The sequence below is a fragment of the Pan troglodytes genome, chromosome 5 (assembly GCF_028858775.2).
Source record: "Pan troglodytes isolate AG18354 chromosome 5, NHGRI_mPanTro3-v2.0_pri, whole genome shotgun sequence".
Classification (NCBI taxonomy): domain Eukaryota; kingdom Metazoa; phylum Chordata; class Mammalia; order Primates; family Hominidae; genus Pan; species Pan troglodytes.
The window spans coordinates 94,960,441-94,977,444 of NC_072403.2; the positions used below are offsets into that span (position 1 = coordinate 94,960,441).

A 17,004-nucleotide genomic window follows, 5' to 3' on the forward strand; every position below is an offset into this window, starting at 1 on the left:
TCTGCAGGCTTTATAGGAAGCATGGTGCTGGCATCTGCTTGGCTTCTAGGGAGTCTTCAGGAAGCTTACAATCATAGCAGAAGGTGAAGGGGAAGCAGGCTCATCACATGGAGAAAGCAGAGCAAGCAAGAGAGAGGGGTGGGGGTGCCACACACTTTTAAACTAGCAGATCTTGTGTGAACTCAGAGCGAGAGCTCACTTATCACCAAGGAGATAGCCCATGCCATTCATGAGAGATACACCCCTGTGACCCAAAGAGCCTCCCACCAGGCCCCACCCACCTCCAAAATCTTGGATTAAAATTCAACATAAGATTTGGATGGGGACAAATATTCAAACTACATCACCAATATATGTCTAATAGAAGGTCAGAATGAGGAAATGGGGGTGGGGATAATGGAAATTTAATATATAATAGCTGATCATTTTATAGAACTACTTAAAGACAGGAGTTCTTACATGTATTCTCAGAGTACTACGTAGAATAAGTTTTTAAAACTCCACACTGAAGACATCACTGTAAATCTATAGTATATCAAGCATGAAGATAAAATCTTACAGGCCAGCAGGAAAAAGAAAGGAGACAGTTTATCTTCAAAGAAATAGCAAATAGTCTTACAACAGCTGTCTTATCAACAAAAATAGATGTCAGCAGGCAATGAGTGATAGATCTTCAAAGCGAAAAGAGGTATAGAATTCTATACTTAGCTTAGCCATCACTAAAGACTGTGAACAAAATGAAGACATTTCCAGATGTACAAAGACTAAGAGAGTTTCCCATTCACAAACTATCAGTGACAGGAATACTACAGGAAGTGAGATGCAAGAAAAAAAAAAAAGCCTGACAATTATATGTATTAGGTAATGAACATGAAAATATTTAAAATAATGGATTTTTGTGTTTTTAAGTGGAACCAGGAAAAATAATAGATAATAGTCATGGGGAAATGTGGGATGAGAGGGTGGAATGTGCCTAGAGGTGGTAAAAAAAAACAATGGTAAGGTCTTTGCTTGTTTAAAAAAGGTAAATATACTGAACAATTTAGTCTCTGCTAGAAAATCCTAGATATATTCCATCCTGCCCCTGCCAAAGATTGTAGACGTAAGTCTAACTACATTAGTGAAACAAAAATGTAATATAAACAGATTTAACTCTGCTATTTAAAATAAAAATACCAAGAACAAAGCCTTCTATTTTAAGTGCTCTGATTTCTGCTAAAAACATTAGCATATTTTGGGGACTCAATGAAAAGCAGCTGATGGTTCAAATGATCAATGTCTCAAATATTTATTGCCTTTACAAATGATTTTCAAGCTGAAGTTAAATCAGAAGAAAACAATAATTTACTACCAGCAGGAAGAGAACCAGAAATATAGAGACTATGGACACATACAAGTTTTTGTTTTTTTTTTTTAATGAAGTACTGCATTCAGTTCTAAAGAGTCAAGAAAAGGAGCCAGCACTGAAACATTATTCTGCCAATTTAGTCTGTGCTCTGTTATCACAGCTTTGGACTATATACCAGACAACCTTTGTATGCTATGGATTAATCACACTGTCTTAAATTTCTGAAAGCCAACTGTTGATGCTAATTGCATTAAGCCCCTAATTGAAGCCCCTTCCCTGCTGCCCAGACATGATCACTTGGTTTGTGACCATCACTTCCAACCTCCAACCCCCAAAGAAGCAATGTGCTAATCTCAGAGAAGGGCAAACTGGATGATAATTTTTCTTTTTCAGGCTAGTTTAACCCACAAGCTCTTACACTTCTGTGAAACTTTCAACTACTAGAAGTTAGAATCAGTTTAGCCCAGGAGGAATGAAAACACTAGGGTATAGACAGGGAAAGTGACTTAGGTCCAGTCACGCTGGTTGCTGGTTTCATAACAGTCATGAAGGAGCCCAATCATATCTTCCACCTCCACTGCAGGCTCTTTTCTTTACTGCTCCATAGATGAGGTCTATAAGAGCGAGGACCAAAGGGACAATAAAATAATTTCATTCTTGTTTCCCATGCTTCCTTTGGCTTATTCCCATTTAGACTAGAAAAGATCCCCCAATACCTCTTCTATTCTAAATATTCTCACTTTGCTGAAATGATTACTCACTACCAGGAGGGCTCACAAGAGGTTCTCAATGGAGGCTTGAGAACAGTTTCACCTTCCAAACTACATTCCCTTGAAGGCTGACATCCTCCCCAGGCTGTTGTTTCCCCCTTCTAACAAAACAAAACAAAACAAACAAACAACAAAAACAAAAACACACAAAAAAAGCTCCTGAGAACAACACAGCAGCTCCCTCCATGAGTGAAGCAAGCTCAGTTATTTCAATCTTGATCCCACTTTGTTTCTAAAAGCAGACACATATCTTTAGCCTCCTTTCCAAGGAAGTAAGACCCACCACTTGACTGAACACAGCCATGCTCAGTGTGTGGGAAAGAACGAAGTCCTCTCGGTAGCAGCTCCAGGCAACAGAAGAGGCTCACATTTTAGAAACCTTTCTTGGAGTAACTATATTTATAAGTAAAATACAAAGACAAAATCACTGAAAAATACCTAAGCCATAAATGTTTCAATGTGCACCAAGAACCAGAATGAAAAATAAAAGGGGAAGCCGAAAGTGCAAAAAGTCTAAGGGAGGGTAGAGAAGGAAGACGAAAGGGGGGAAATTACGGGCTGTCAGAGAACATTTCAAGTTTCGGTGACAAACAGCCCTTCGGACAGGGTTCTTCCTTTACTAGCCTCCACATGAAAGAGTTACCTATGTCTCAGAGGCAGGAAGAGCCAAGGGCCAGATGGCACCCTAACCCCATCATTCCTGTCCCTTCCTGGCAGCTGTTAGGGAGGTCTTACGGCATCAACTCCATCCTCTAGGAGAGCACACGGGCGTGTGCGCGCGCGCACACACACACAACAACCCTATGTAATCTGACTTTATATTTTTCCTCAGTTTAACACTTCTAGGATGTTCACAAGAAATAAGGTTCTATAACATTTAAGGAATACAGTTATATTACGCAGACTGGGTGAATAAATTAGGAACAGCTGGGAACAGACAAAAATGACTCTGTGCCTCTACTTTAAACGAACTTTAAAAACACTTACATATGTAATTTAACCCAACCCTTCATCCCATAGATAACAAAACTGGGATCCATAGAGGGTTATCTGCCTAGAAGAGGGTCAGCAGTCCAGACTAGATCTTGAGTGTCTGACATCAGCGTGAGCGACTGTCCTACCACATCAGACGTGCCATGAGAGAGAGGACTACAGAGGCTGCACATCCCTGAGAAAAGCAAGAAGCCCGGATATCAGGAGATGTGGGGATGCCGGGTGTTCACACCAATGGCAGAAAGAGGAGTGACAGAGGTAACACCAGGATTCTACAAAGCATCTGAGGGTAAAGAGAGAAGGAAAATAAAAAAACACAAACTTCATGACAACTATTCAGTTTAGTGCAATACAGACTGTGTTAAGTGCAGGTTAATAAGGAGCAGTGAAGAAAAGAGGAAAATAATTAAGCTATTTGGACCTGTGACTAGATGTTGTTATAATTAAAATTCTTTCATTTCTCACTTTAGTTGGTGTATATTCTCTTATCACGTGTTTCTTACAGTTTTCGTTCTTGAAATTCCCTATCATACACACTTTTGGATGCTTGTTAATGCAGATTTTTGGGCTCTACTTCAGGGCTATTGAATCGGAATCTCTCTGGCTAGGACTCTGATTTCTTAGATCACTAAGAAATCTAAATTTTAAACAAGCTTCCCATGTATACTGACATTTAAGAACTAGCACCATAGTCTGGTGTGGTGGCATGCACCTATAATCCCAGCTACATGGGAGGCTGAGGCAAGAGGATTGCTTGAACTCAGCAGTTCGAGGCTGCAGTGAGCTACGATCGTGCTACTACACTCCACACTCCAGCCAGGGTGACCGAGTGAGACTGGACACCCTGTCTATTAAAAAAAAAAAAAAAGAACGAGTACCATTCATAATAATGTCATCACAGAATTAGACAAACCCTATCTGTCTTCCAGTTCTCCTTATCCCCATTTCTGTGTTACAGATACTGAGGTAAGAGAAGGTGAGTGCTCTCAAATCACAAAGGCTGCCCAGAGCCTGCCAGGCCTTGCCCCTAGGCCTTCTCTCCCCACCATGAAGGACAGATGGACTGAATTGGGCTAGGTAGCCATTGGTTCAATTTTAAGATTCTATATTTTTAGTTTGCTAAAAGTAAAAATATGTATTGTTTTGCTAATGAAAAACCCATACCACATTGTCTATCGTGGGTACATACAGTCATGAGCTGCATAATGATGTCTGATCAACAAGGGACCACATGTACAACAGTAGTCTCATAAGATTATAATGGAGCTGCCCTATATGAGTACACCACTTTTTATCTTTTGTACCATATTTTTACTGTACCTTTTCTATGTTTAGATATATTTTGATACACAAATACTTACCATTGTATTACCATTGCCTACAGTATTCAGTACAGTGCCATATAGGCTTGCAGCCTAGGAGCAATGGGACATACCACATAGCCTAGGTGTGTAGTAGACTGTCCCAGCCCATCTAGGTTTGTGTCTGTCCCAGCCCATCCAGGTTTGTGTAACTGCACTCTATGACATTCTCTGTGATGCCTCATGACATGTTTCTCAGAATGTATCTCTATCATTAAGTGATACATGATGGTATTTCCTTTAGAATCAGGAAAAAATTAACTTACTAAACACAACCAAACAAAACAAGAAACATAATTATAGACTTAGTAAGCTATACATCATCCCTGCTTCTCTCAATAAAGCAAAGGGCAGAGCATCCTAAGTCCCATCAGACCTCCCCTACCAAGTGCTACAGAAAGCACAGAAACTGTCCAGCTTTGCCCACAACCTCAACTCCTTGGTAGGGACAGAAATGTTTGAGGGGCAGGTCACGTGGCAGGTATCTGGGTAGGGAATCGGCCTTTTGAAAGATGTGATGTGGCAGCAACGTGGATCTGACTAAATTTCTGGTTAACCTCCAGGCTGTCTGCCTGGCCCCATCCTCCACATTCTCTCTGGAGTATGGCAAAAAGGAGAGTCCAAAATGAAAGGAGGCAGAGGATGAGACAATTCAGATTAGAGAACTGTATTCAACTAAGAATACCTGCTTATTTCCCCAGACCACAGAACGCCCTGCAGGGCAAAAAGGAATGAAGATGGCAACATCTTTCACATCCAAATTGCTGAGGCAATTCTCAGAAATTGTTTTGAGGAGAGAGATGGAAAATAGGACAGTAATCACTACCTTTGAGAACGAAGTTCCTAAATACAATGACTAGCACTCAACTCCTGATTATCTTTGCACACTGAGGACAAAGGCATTAGCAGGAAAGGAAAAATAGTGGACACATCCAGGGACCCGAGGGTGCCAACACCACTCCCATCTCAGTTCCCTGGGATGCACACGTGGATTACCACAAGTGCTGAGTGAAAATTCTAGGGAGTGCCTGCCCATCTTGGTTCAGGTCTGTCTGCTTCATGACTACATCTGCAGAAGCCCTTTGACATGTGGAATCACTCACACCCTTCTTCCCTACCCACTCTCAGCTAATAACAGGACCCTGAGACCCTCATATATAATGTCCCCAAGGCCCATTGATAGTCTCTTGGGAAAAGTATATGTCTTCATGCCAGGAGATGAAACAGAGGAAAGAGTAGAGTATTGTCAGTACTGTGCCCCAGCCAGCATCTTCAATGAACCCAATTTTATATTAATATATATATTTGTGTGTGCGTGTATAAGCAGATATTAAAAATAGGACTAATAAGAATTACTCTAAAATGGCCGTGCACGGTGGTTCACACCTGTAATCCCAGCAATTTGGGAGGCCGAGGCAGGTGGATGACTTGAGGTCAGGAGTTCAAGACGAGCCTGGCCAATACGGTGAAACCCCATCTCTATTAAAAACACAAAAATTAGCCGGGTGTGGCGTCTGCAATCTCAGCTACTTAGGAGGCTGAGGCAGGAGAATTGCTTGAACCCAAGAGGCGGAGGTTGCAATGAGCTGAGATCGTGCCACTGCACTCTATCCTGGGTGACAGAGCAAGACTATCTCCAAAAAAATAACAAACAATTACTTTAAAATGTCAATACTGGTTACTCCCAGTGATCTTAATTTTCTTTATATTTTTATGAATTTTCCAATTTTTTTATGATAAAAGGTTTTATTTTATATATATAATTAGGGGAAAACATTACTTAAAAAAAAATAATGGCTATAATTCACCCAGAGATGAAAGTGGAATATAACAGATGAGGTCATTTATGTAGTACAATGTTTGAAAGTATATAGAAAAAAAAGAGTGCAGAGATAAAAAGTTCACTTCCTCTTCTCTATAGCCCATTGTTGCTACTTACCTGTAAAATTCCCAGGCCTCTGTCTATCTATTTCTAGGAGCCCCTATAAGTTATTATATTATTATTTTTTAAGTTCTTCAGTAATACAGTTTGGCTCTGTGTCCCCACCCAAATCTCCCTTTGAATTGTAATCCCCAGAATCCCCATGCATCAGGGGCAGGACTAGGTGGAGGTAATCAGATTATGGGGGCAGCTTCCCTCATGCTGCTCTCGTGATAGTGAGTGAGTTCTCATGAGATCTGATAGTTTTATAAGCATCTGGCATTTCCCCTGTTGGCACTCATTCTCTCTCCTCCTGCCCTGTGAAGAGGTACCTTCTGCCATGATTGTAAGTGTCCTGAGGCATCCCAAGCCATACAGAACTGTGAGTTAATTAAACCTCTTTATAAACTGCCCAGTCTCAGGGAGTTCTTTATAGCAGCAAGAAAGGACTAATATAGTAAACTGGTACCAGTAGAGTGGGGTGCTGCTATAAATATACCCAAAACGTGGAAGTGACTTTGGAACTGGGAAACGGGCAGAGGTTGGAACAGTTTGGAGGGCTCAGAGGAAGACAGGAAGATGTGAGAAAGTTTGGAACTTCCTAGAGATTATTGAATGGTTTTGACCAACATGCTGATAGTGATATGAAGAATGAAGTCCAGGCTGAGGTGGTCTCAGATGGAGATAAGAAACTTGTTGGGAACTGGAATAGAAAGGTCACTCTTGCTATGTTTTAGCAAAGAGACTGGAGGCATTTTGCCCCTGTCCTAGAGATCTGTGGAACTTTGAGAGATATGATCTGAAATCGGAACTTATATTTAAAGGGGAAGCAGAGCATAAAAGATTGGAAAATTTGCAGCCTGACAATGTGATGGAAAACAAAAACCCATTTTCTGGGAAAAAATGCAAGCTGGCTACAGAAATTTGCATAAGATACAATGAGCAGAATGTTAATCACCAAGACAATGGGAAAAATGTCTCCAGGGCATGTCAGAGACCTTCAGGGCAGCCCCTCCCATCACAGGCCCAGAGTGCTAGGAGGAAAAAATGGTTTTGTGGGCCAGGCCCAGGCCTGCATCCCAGCCACTGCCTATTTTCAGTTCCAGCCATGGCTAAAAGGGGCCAACGTACAGCTCAGGTCATTGTTTCAAAGGGTGCAAGCCCCAAGCCCTGGTGGCTTACATGTGGTATTGGCCCTGTGAGTGCACAGTTGTCAAGAATTGAAGTTTGGGAAGCTCCACCTAGATTTCAGAGGATGTATGGAAATGCCTGGATGTCCAGGCAGAAGTTGCCGCAGGCACAGAGCCCTTACGGAGAACCTCTGCTAGGGCAGTGAGGAGCAGAAATGTGGGGTCTGAGCCCCCGCACAGAGTACCCACTGGGACACTGCCTAGTGGAGCTGTGAGAAGAGGGCCACCGTCAACCAGACCACAGAATGGTAGCTCCACCGACAGCTTGCACTGTGCACCTGCACAGACACTCAACACCAGCCCATGAAAGCAGCCAGGAGGGGGGCTGTACCCTGCAAAGCCACAGGGGCAGAGCTGCCCAAAGCATCGGAGCTCACCTCTTGCCTCAGCATGACCTGAATGTGAAACATGGAGTCAAAGGAGATCAGTTTGGAACTTTAAGATTTAATGACTGCCCTATTGGATTTCAGACTTACATGGGGCCTGTAGCCCCTTTGTTTTGGCCAATTTCTCCCCTGTGGAATGGGTGTATTTACCTAATGCCTGTAACCCCACTGTATCTAGGAAGTAACTGACTTGCTTTTGATTTTACAGGCTCACAGGCGGAAGGGACTTGCCTTGTCTCAGATGAGACTTTGGAATTTGACTTTTGGGTTAATGCTAGAATGGGTTAAGACTCTAGGGGACGTTGGAAGGGCATGATTGTGTTTTGAAATGTGAGGACATGAGATTTGGGAGGGACCAGGGGCAAAATGGTATGGTTTGGCTCTTTGTCCCCACCCAAATCTCACCTTGAATTGTAATTCCCATAATCCTCATGTGTCAAGGACAGGACCAGGTGGAGGTAACTGGATCATGGGGGCAGTTTCCCCCATGCTGCTCTCATGACAGTGAGTGAGTCTCATGAGATCTGATGATTTTATAAGCATCTGGCATTTCCCCCTGCTTGCACTCATTCTCTTTCCTGCTGCCCTGTGAAGAGTTGCCTTCTGCCATGATTGTAAGTTTCCTGAGGCCTCCTAAATCATGCTGAACTGTGAGTCAATTAAACCTCTTTTCTTTATAATTACTTAGTCTCGGGTATTTAATCATAGCAGCATGAGAATGAACTAATACATTAAGTTTAAACCACAACTTTAAACTTCTATATCATCAAAGCTTTTCACCTGAGGTGCCAATAAATGGCAAAATGACTAAATCTAATTTTCATGTTATTTTGTTTTCTTTTCTTTTGATACAGATATTGACAGGTAGTAAAACACTAGCTGAGTGAGATAATTATAAAACTATTAACATCTGAATAATTGTGAAGTGAAATATATGATTTTTACATCATGAAAAAGATGAAAATTTTAAGTATCAGTGAGTTTCTTAAAGTCAAAATCAAATTACAGATAAGTAACAAGCAATGGAGAATTTCCTTGTCTAGAATAGTATGTGGGTCTCATATTCAAGATGCTTCAATTACGTCGCCCTTCACCACAGAACAGCATATGATTTCAAGTCCCTCTAAGTCCCTCTAGAACAGGAAATATCCCTGATCAACCCTAATTATCAGGTGGTAATAAAGTCCATAAAGCTTTTTATTTATTCTTTCCGACATATTTTCACCATATGATTAAACTATACAACATATACAGAACTCTGTAATTTGATAACACTCCACTTATTTGCCACGATCCGTAATGCTTGAGAATATTTCTCACACTGCTCCCATGTTTGAAGGCTGTTGTTCTCTAAAGGATGACATTAGTGAAAGAGATATTGTTGCTGCCACATGGTAAAAATAAGTTATACAAGACAGAAGACTGTCGAACAGGACCATCTGGCATTTACTTTGATGTATCTGTCATGAGGTGGAATAAATAATAGAGTCACAATTAGAAGACCAATATTTAAAACACAGCCTCACATTTTGGTAGTTAAATAATTATACTTGCCCACTTTACTTACTTTTTTCACCTTTACTTACTTTTTAAAAATGGGAGTTAGATTGATTTGGAGGGTTGAAGCAAGATGGCGGGATAGAATACCCTATCCACTGTCCCCCTGACAGAGAAAGCAAATTTGACAACTATCTACACACAAAAAAGCACCTTCTTAAGAACCAAAACTCAGCCGGGCACGGTGGCTCATGCCCGTAATCCTAGCACTTTTGAAGCTGATGCGGGAGAATTGCTTGGGCCCAGGAATTCAAGACCACCCTGGGCAACATGGTGAAACCCCATGTCCACTAAAAATACAAAAATTAGCTGGGCATGGTGGCATGTACCTGTAGTCCCAGCTACTCGGGAGGCTGAGTTGGGAGGACTGCTTGGGCCCAGAAGGTGGAGGTTGCAGTGAGCTGAGATCGCACCACTACACTACAACCTGGGTGACAGAGCGAGACCCTGTCTCAAAACAAAAAACAAACAACAACAACAAAAAAAGAACTAAAAATCAGGTAAGGACTCATGGTATCTGATTTTAACTTCATATCACTGAAAAGAATAGGAAACAGTCTTGAATTGTCAATGCCACCCCTCTCCCATTCCCCCACAGCAGCTGCACAGCTCAGAGAAATCTGTGCTCTTGAAGGGGGAGAGTGCAGTGAATATGAGACTTCACATTAAACTCAGTGCTTCCTGGTTACAGTGGAAAGCAAAACCAAGTGGAACTCAGCTGATGCCCACACAAGCAGGGAGCATGCAGATCAACCCTAGCCAGAAGGGAATTGCCCATCCCAGTGGTGGGAACTTGAGTTCGGTCAAGCTTTGTTACTGTGGGCTGAAGTGCTCTGGGGCCATAAAAAAACTTGAAACAACCTAGATCACAGAGACTGCAAGTCTTAATGCTGAGCTGGGCTTGGAGCAAGTGGACTTGGGGGTGATGCAACCTACTGAGACACTAGCTGGGGCAGCTAAGGGAGTGCTTGTGCCACCCCTCCCCCAACTCTAGGCAACACAACTCCAAAAGAGACCCCTTCCTTTCACTTGAAGAGAGGAGAGGGAAGAGTAAAGAGGATTTTTATTTTGAATCTTGAATACTAGCTCGGCCACAGTAGGACAGAGAACTGATCAGGGTTGTGAGGCCCCATTCCAGGCCCTAGCTCCTGGATGACATTTGTAGACATATCCTGGACCAGAAGGGAATCTGTTGCCATAAAGGGAAGGACCCAGTCCAGGCAAAGCCTATCACCTGATGACTAAAGAGCCCCTGGGCCCTGAATAACCAGTAGTGATACCCAGGTAGTGAGCTGTGGGCCTTGGGTGAGATTCTGAGAGTTGCTGACTTCAGCTGAGACACAACACATTTGAAGCTGTGATGGCTATGGTGAGAAACTCCTTTTGCTTGAGGAAAGCAAAGGGAAAAGTAAAGGGGACTTTGTCTTGCACTTTAGGTACTAGCTTGGTCACAGTTGGGTAGAGCACAAAGCAGGTTCTTTGGTCCCTGAGTCCAGGACTTGGTTTTTAGACAGCATTTCTCGATCTGTCCTGAGCCAAAGGGGAGCCCACTGCCCTGAAGGGTGAGTCCCAGTCTGGCAGAATTCACCACAAGTTGACTGAAGTGCCCTCGGGCCTCATGTGAACATCAGCGGTAGCTTGGCAGTACTCCCTATGGGTTTTTGGTGGTTGTGGTCATGGAGTGAAGCTCTTCTGCCTGTGGAAAGGGGAGGGAAGAGTGGGAAGGACTGTTTATCATGGTTCAAGGACCAGCTAAGCCACATTAGAATAGAATGCCAAGTAGACTGCTAAGGTTTTTAACTCTAGCCCGTAGCTCTCAGATGGCATCCCTAGACCCACCCAGTGGCTGGAGGAAATTGCCACCCTGAAGGGAAGAACACAAGGCTGGCTGGCTTTACCAACTGCTGATAGTAGAGCCCTAGGGCCTTGAGCAAACATAGGTGTTGGCCAAGTATTGGTTACAGTGGACACTGGGTGAGACTCAGGGATGTGCTGGCTTCAGGTCTGACCCAGAGCAGTCTTTGTGATGGTGGCCACAGGGGTGATTGTGTCACCTCAGCCCCAGGTGGCTCAGCACAGAGACAGATAGACAGACAGAAAGGGAGAGAGAAAAAGAGGGAGAAAGAGAGACTGACTGACTCCATTTGTTTAGAAGAAAGTAAGGGAAGTGAAGAGTCTGCCAGGTAATCCAGAGAAGTATTCTGGATCTTATTTAAGACCATCATGCCAGTATGAGTCTATGAGTCTCCAAGAATAACACAATTACTAGGCTTCAGTCTCCTAATGCAGATATGACTTAGATCACAACACCCAAGTCCTTTTGAATGCCTGGAAAGCCTTCCCAAGAAGGACGGGTAAAAACAAGCCCATGATGTGAAGACTACAATAAATACCTAACTTTTCAATATCCATGCCCAGATACTGACAAGCATCAATAAACATGAAGACCATCCAGAAAAACATGACCTCACCAAACAAACTAAATGAGGCACCAGCGATCAATCCTGGTGGAGAAAGAAAGGTATGTGACTTTTTAGACAGACAATGCAAAATAGCTGTGTTGAGGAAATTCAGTGAGATTTAAGATAACACAGAGAAGGAATTCAGAATGTTATCAGATAAATTTAACAAATAGATTGAACTAATTAAAAAGAATCAAGAAGAAGTTCTGGAGTAGAAAAATGCAACTTACACACTAAAGATTGAATCAGAGTCTCTTAATAGGAGAATTGATTAAGCAGAAGAATTAGTGGGCTATTTGAAAATACACAGTCAAAGGAGATAAAAGCAAAAAGAATAATGAAAGAATGAAGCATACATACAAGATCTAGAAAATAGCCTCCAAGGGGCAAATTTAAGAGTTACAGGCCTTAAAGAGGAGGCAGAGAAAGAGATAAGGGAAGTAAGTATATTCAAAGGGATAATAACAGAGAACTTCCCAAACCTAGAGAAAGATATCAATATCCAAGTACAAGAAGGTTACAGAAAACCAACCAGATTTAACCCACAGATGAGTACCTCAGGGCATTTAATAATCAAACTTCCAAAGGTCAAGGATAAAGAAAGGAGCCTAAAAGCACCAACAGAAAAGTAACAAATAACATACAATGGAGATCCAATACACGTAGCAGCAGACTTTTCAGTGGAAACCTTACAGGCCAGGAGAGAGTGGCATGACCTATTTAAAATGCTGAAGGAAAAAAAAAATTTACCCTAGAGTAGTATATCTGGAGAAAATATCCTTCAAACACAAAGAAGAAATAAAGACTTTCCCAGACAAACAACAACTGAGGAATTTCAACACCAGACCTGTCCTTGAAGAAATGCTAAAGAGAGGACTTCAATCACAAAGCAAAGAATGTTCATGAGCAATAAGACATCATCTGAAGGTACAAAACTCACCAGCAAGAATAAGTACACAGAAAAATACAGACTATTATAACACTGTAACTGTGGTATGTAAACTACTCTTAAGTAGAAAGACTAAAAGATTAACCAATCAAAAATAACTACAACAACTTTTCAAGACATAGTACAATAAGATATAAACAGAAACAACAAAAATTAAAAAGTTAATTAAAAAGTGGGGGACAAAGTTAAAGTGCAGAGTTTTTATTAGTTTTCTTTTTGCTTGTTTGTTTATGCAAGCAGGGTTTAGTTATCAGCCTAAAATAATGAATTATAAGATAGTTTTTGCAAATCTCATGTTAACCTCAAATCAAAAATCATACAACAGGCACAGAAAAAAAAAAGCAAGAAATTAAATCATACCACCAGAGGAAATCACCTTTACTAAAAGCAAGACAGGAAGGAAAGAAGGAAGAGAAGACCACAAAACAACCAGGAAACAAATAACAAAATGGCAGGAGTAAGTCTTTACTTATCAATAACAACACTGAATATAAGTAAACTCTCAATAAAAAGATGGAAAAATATATTTTATGTCAATGGAAACCAAAAAAGAGCAAAGTAGCTAGGCTTATATCATCCAAAATAGATTTAAAGACAAAAACTATACAAAGAGACAAAGAAGGTCATTATATAATGATAAAAGGGTCCATTCAGCAAAATGATATAATGGTTGTAAATATATGTGCACCCAAAACTGGAGCACCCAGATATGTAAAGAAAGTATTATTAAAGAAAGAGATGAACTCCAATAAAATAATAACTGGAGACTTCAACACCACACTTTCAGCATTCAACAGATCTTCTAGACAGAAAACTGGAAACATCAAACTTACTCTGCACCATGGACCAAATAAACCTAAAAGATACTTACAGCACATTTCATCCAATGGTTGTAGAATACATATTTTTAAAATTTTTAATTTCTTTTCTTTTCTTTTCTTTTTCTTGCCCTATCTTATGGTGCTGAAGAATACATATTCTTCTCAGCACACAGATCATTCTCAATGACAGACCTTCTGTTAACGTCATAAAATAAGTCTTAAAACACTCAAAACACATTGAAATAACATCAAGCGTCTTCTCTGACCACAGTGGAATAAAACTTTAAATCAATAACAAGAGGAATTTTGAAAACTATACGAATACATGGAAATTAACAATATGCTCCTGAAGGACCAGTGGGTCAATGAAGACATTAAAAAGTACATTGAAAAATTTCTTGAAACAAATGATAATGGAAACACATATACCAAAACCTATGGAATACAGCAAAAGTAGTTCTAGGAGGGAAGTTTATAACTATAAGTGCCTACATCAAAACAGAAGAAAAACCTTCAATAAACAACCTAATGATTCATCTTAAAGAACTTGGAAAGCAAGAGCAAACCAAACCAAACTCAAAATTAGTAGAAGAAAAGAAATAGTAAAGATCAGAACAGAGATAAATGAAATTGAAATGAAGAAAACAATATAAAAGATCGATGAAACAAAATGTTGGTTTTTTTGAAGAGGCAAACAAAATTGACAAATCTTTAGCCAGAATAACTAAGAAAACATGAGAGAATAAATAAAATAAATAAAATCAGAGATGAAAAAGGAGAAATTACAACTGATACTGCAGAAACTCATAGGATCATTAATGGCTACTATGAGCAGCTATATGCCAATAAATAGGAAAATCTAGAAGAAATGAATAAATTCATAGACACATACCATGTACCAAAACTGAACAATGAAAAAACCCTGAACAGACCAAATGAGATGGAAGCCATAATATAAAGTTCCCCAGTAAAGAAAAGCCCAGGACCTGATGGCTTCACTGCCAAATTCTACCAAACATTTAAAGAAGAACTAATACCACTTCTACTCAAACTATTCTGGAAAATAGAGAATGGAATACCTCCAAACTCATTATAGGAGGCCAGAAGTATTACCTTGACACCAAAACTAGACAAAGACACATTAAAAAAAGAAAACTACAAGCCAATTATCTCTAAAGAATATTGATTTAGAATTATCAATAAAATACTAGCAAACTGAATTCAATAACACATTAAAAAGATATTTCTTCATGGCCAAGTAGGATTTATCCCAGGGATACAAGGATGATTCAAAATATACAAATCACTCAGTGTGATATATCATATCAACAGAATGAAGGCCAAAAACCACATAAACATTTCAATTAATGTTGGTGCTAAAAATGCATCTGGAAAAATTCAACATCACTTCATGATAAAAACCATTACAAAACTGGGTATAGAAGGAACATACCTCAACACAAAAAAAGCCATATATGATAGACCCATAGCTAGTATCATACTGAATGGGGAAAAACTAAAAGTCTTTCCTCTAGGATCTGAAACATGACAAGGATGCCCACTGCCACTGTTATTCAACATAGTACTGGAAGTCCTAGCTACAGCAATCAGACAAGAGAAAGAAATAAAGGGTATCTAAACTGGAAAGGAACAAATCAAGTTATCCTTGTTGGCAGATGATATGATCTTATATTTAGAAAAACCTAAAGACTTCAATGAAAAACTATTAGAATTGATAAACAAATTCAGTAAAGTTGCGGGGGACAAAATGAATATACAAAAATCACTAGGATTTCCATATGCCAACAGGGAACAATTTGAAAAATAAATTAAAAATAATCCCATTTACAATAGCTACAAACAGAGTAAAATCACTTAGGAATTTACTTAACTGAGGAAATAAAAGATCTCTACAATGAAAACTATAAAACATTGATGCAAGAAATTGAAGAAGACACAAAAAAATGGAAAGATATTTCATGTTCATGGACTGGAAGAATCAATATTGTTAAAATGTCCACAATACTCAAAGCAATCTACAGATTCAATGCAATCACTGCCTAAACAATGACATTCTTCACAAAAATAGAAAAAAAAATCTTAAAAGTTATATGGAACCATAAAAGACCCACAGTAGCCAAAGCCATCCTGAGTAAAAAGAACAAAACTGGAGGAATCACATTACCTCACTTCAAATTATACTACAAAGCTATAGTAACCAAAATAGCATGGTACTGGCATAAAACCAGACACACAGACCAATGGAATATAATAGAGAACCCAGAAACAAATCCATACATCTACAGTGAACTCATTTTTTACAAAAGTGCCAAGAACATATAGTGGGGGAAAGACAGTCTCTTCAATAAATGGTTCTGAGAAAACTGGATATCCATATGCAGAAGAATGAAACTAGACCCGTATCTCTAACCATATACAAAAATCAAATAAAAATGGATTAAAAACTTAAATCTAAGACCTCAAACTACAAAATTACTGTAAGAAAACATTGGGGAAACTCTCTAGGACATTGAATTGGGCAAAGATTTCTTGAGTAATATCCCACAAGCACAGGCAACTAAAGTAAAATGGGACAAATGAGATCACATCAAATTAAAAGTTTCTGCATAGCAAAGGAAACAATCAACAAAGTGAAGAGACAACTCACAGAATGGAATGATACATTTGCACACTACCAATCTGACAAGAGATTAATAACCAGAATACATATGGAGCTCAAACAACTCTATAGGAAAATATCTAATCAACTGATTAAAAAATGGGCAAAAGATATGAGTAGATATTTCTCAAAAGAATATACACAATTGGCAAACAAGTATATGAAAAGGTGCTTAACATCATTGATCATCAGAGAAATGCAAATCAAAACTATAACAGGATATCATCTCACACCAGTTAAAATGGCTTTTATCCAAAAGACAGGCTAACAAATGCTGGCAAGGAGGTGGAGAAAAGGGAACTCTCATACACTGTTGGTGGGAATGTAAATTAGTACAACCAGTATGAAGAACAGTTTGGAGGTTCCTCAAAAAACAAAAAATAGAACTACCAGCTGGGCACAGTGGCTTACAGCTGTAATCCCAGCACTTTGGGAGGCTGAGACAGGTGGATCACTTGAGGTCAGGAGTTCAAGAACTACCACACAATCCAGCAATCCCACTCCTAGGTAGGTACCCAAAAGAAAAGAAATCAGTATATCAAAGAGATATCAGCACTCCCATGTTT

General features: G+C 39.8%; 1 protein-coding gene across 14 annotated transcripts in view; it reads right to left on the reverse strand.

Annotated features, from left to right (window-relative positions):
• The window catches only part of UBE3D (ubiquitin protein ligase E3D), a 187,800-nt gene that overhangs the window by 55,819 nt on the left and 114,977 nt on the right, over positions 1-17,004 (reverse strand). For 5 of the 14 annotated variants that reach the window (XR_010158088.1, XM_016955915.4, XM_063813230.1 and 2 more), the window contains one exon: positions 10,573-11,222. The exons of the other annotated variants lie outside the window; for them this stretch is intronic. Coding sequence is in view for 4 of the 5 variants with exons in the window: in XM_016955915.4 (XP_016811404.1) it covers positions 11,178-11,222 (45 nt within the window). In the remaining variant the exon portion in view is untranslated. Of the gene's footprint in view, positions 1-10,572; positions 11,223-17,004 lie in introns of those variants that run through there. 14 annotated transcript variants of the gene reach the window in all.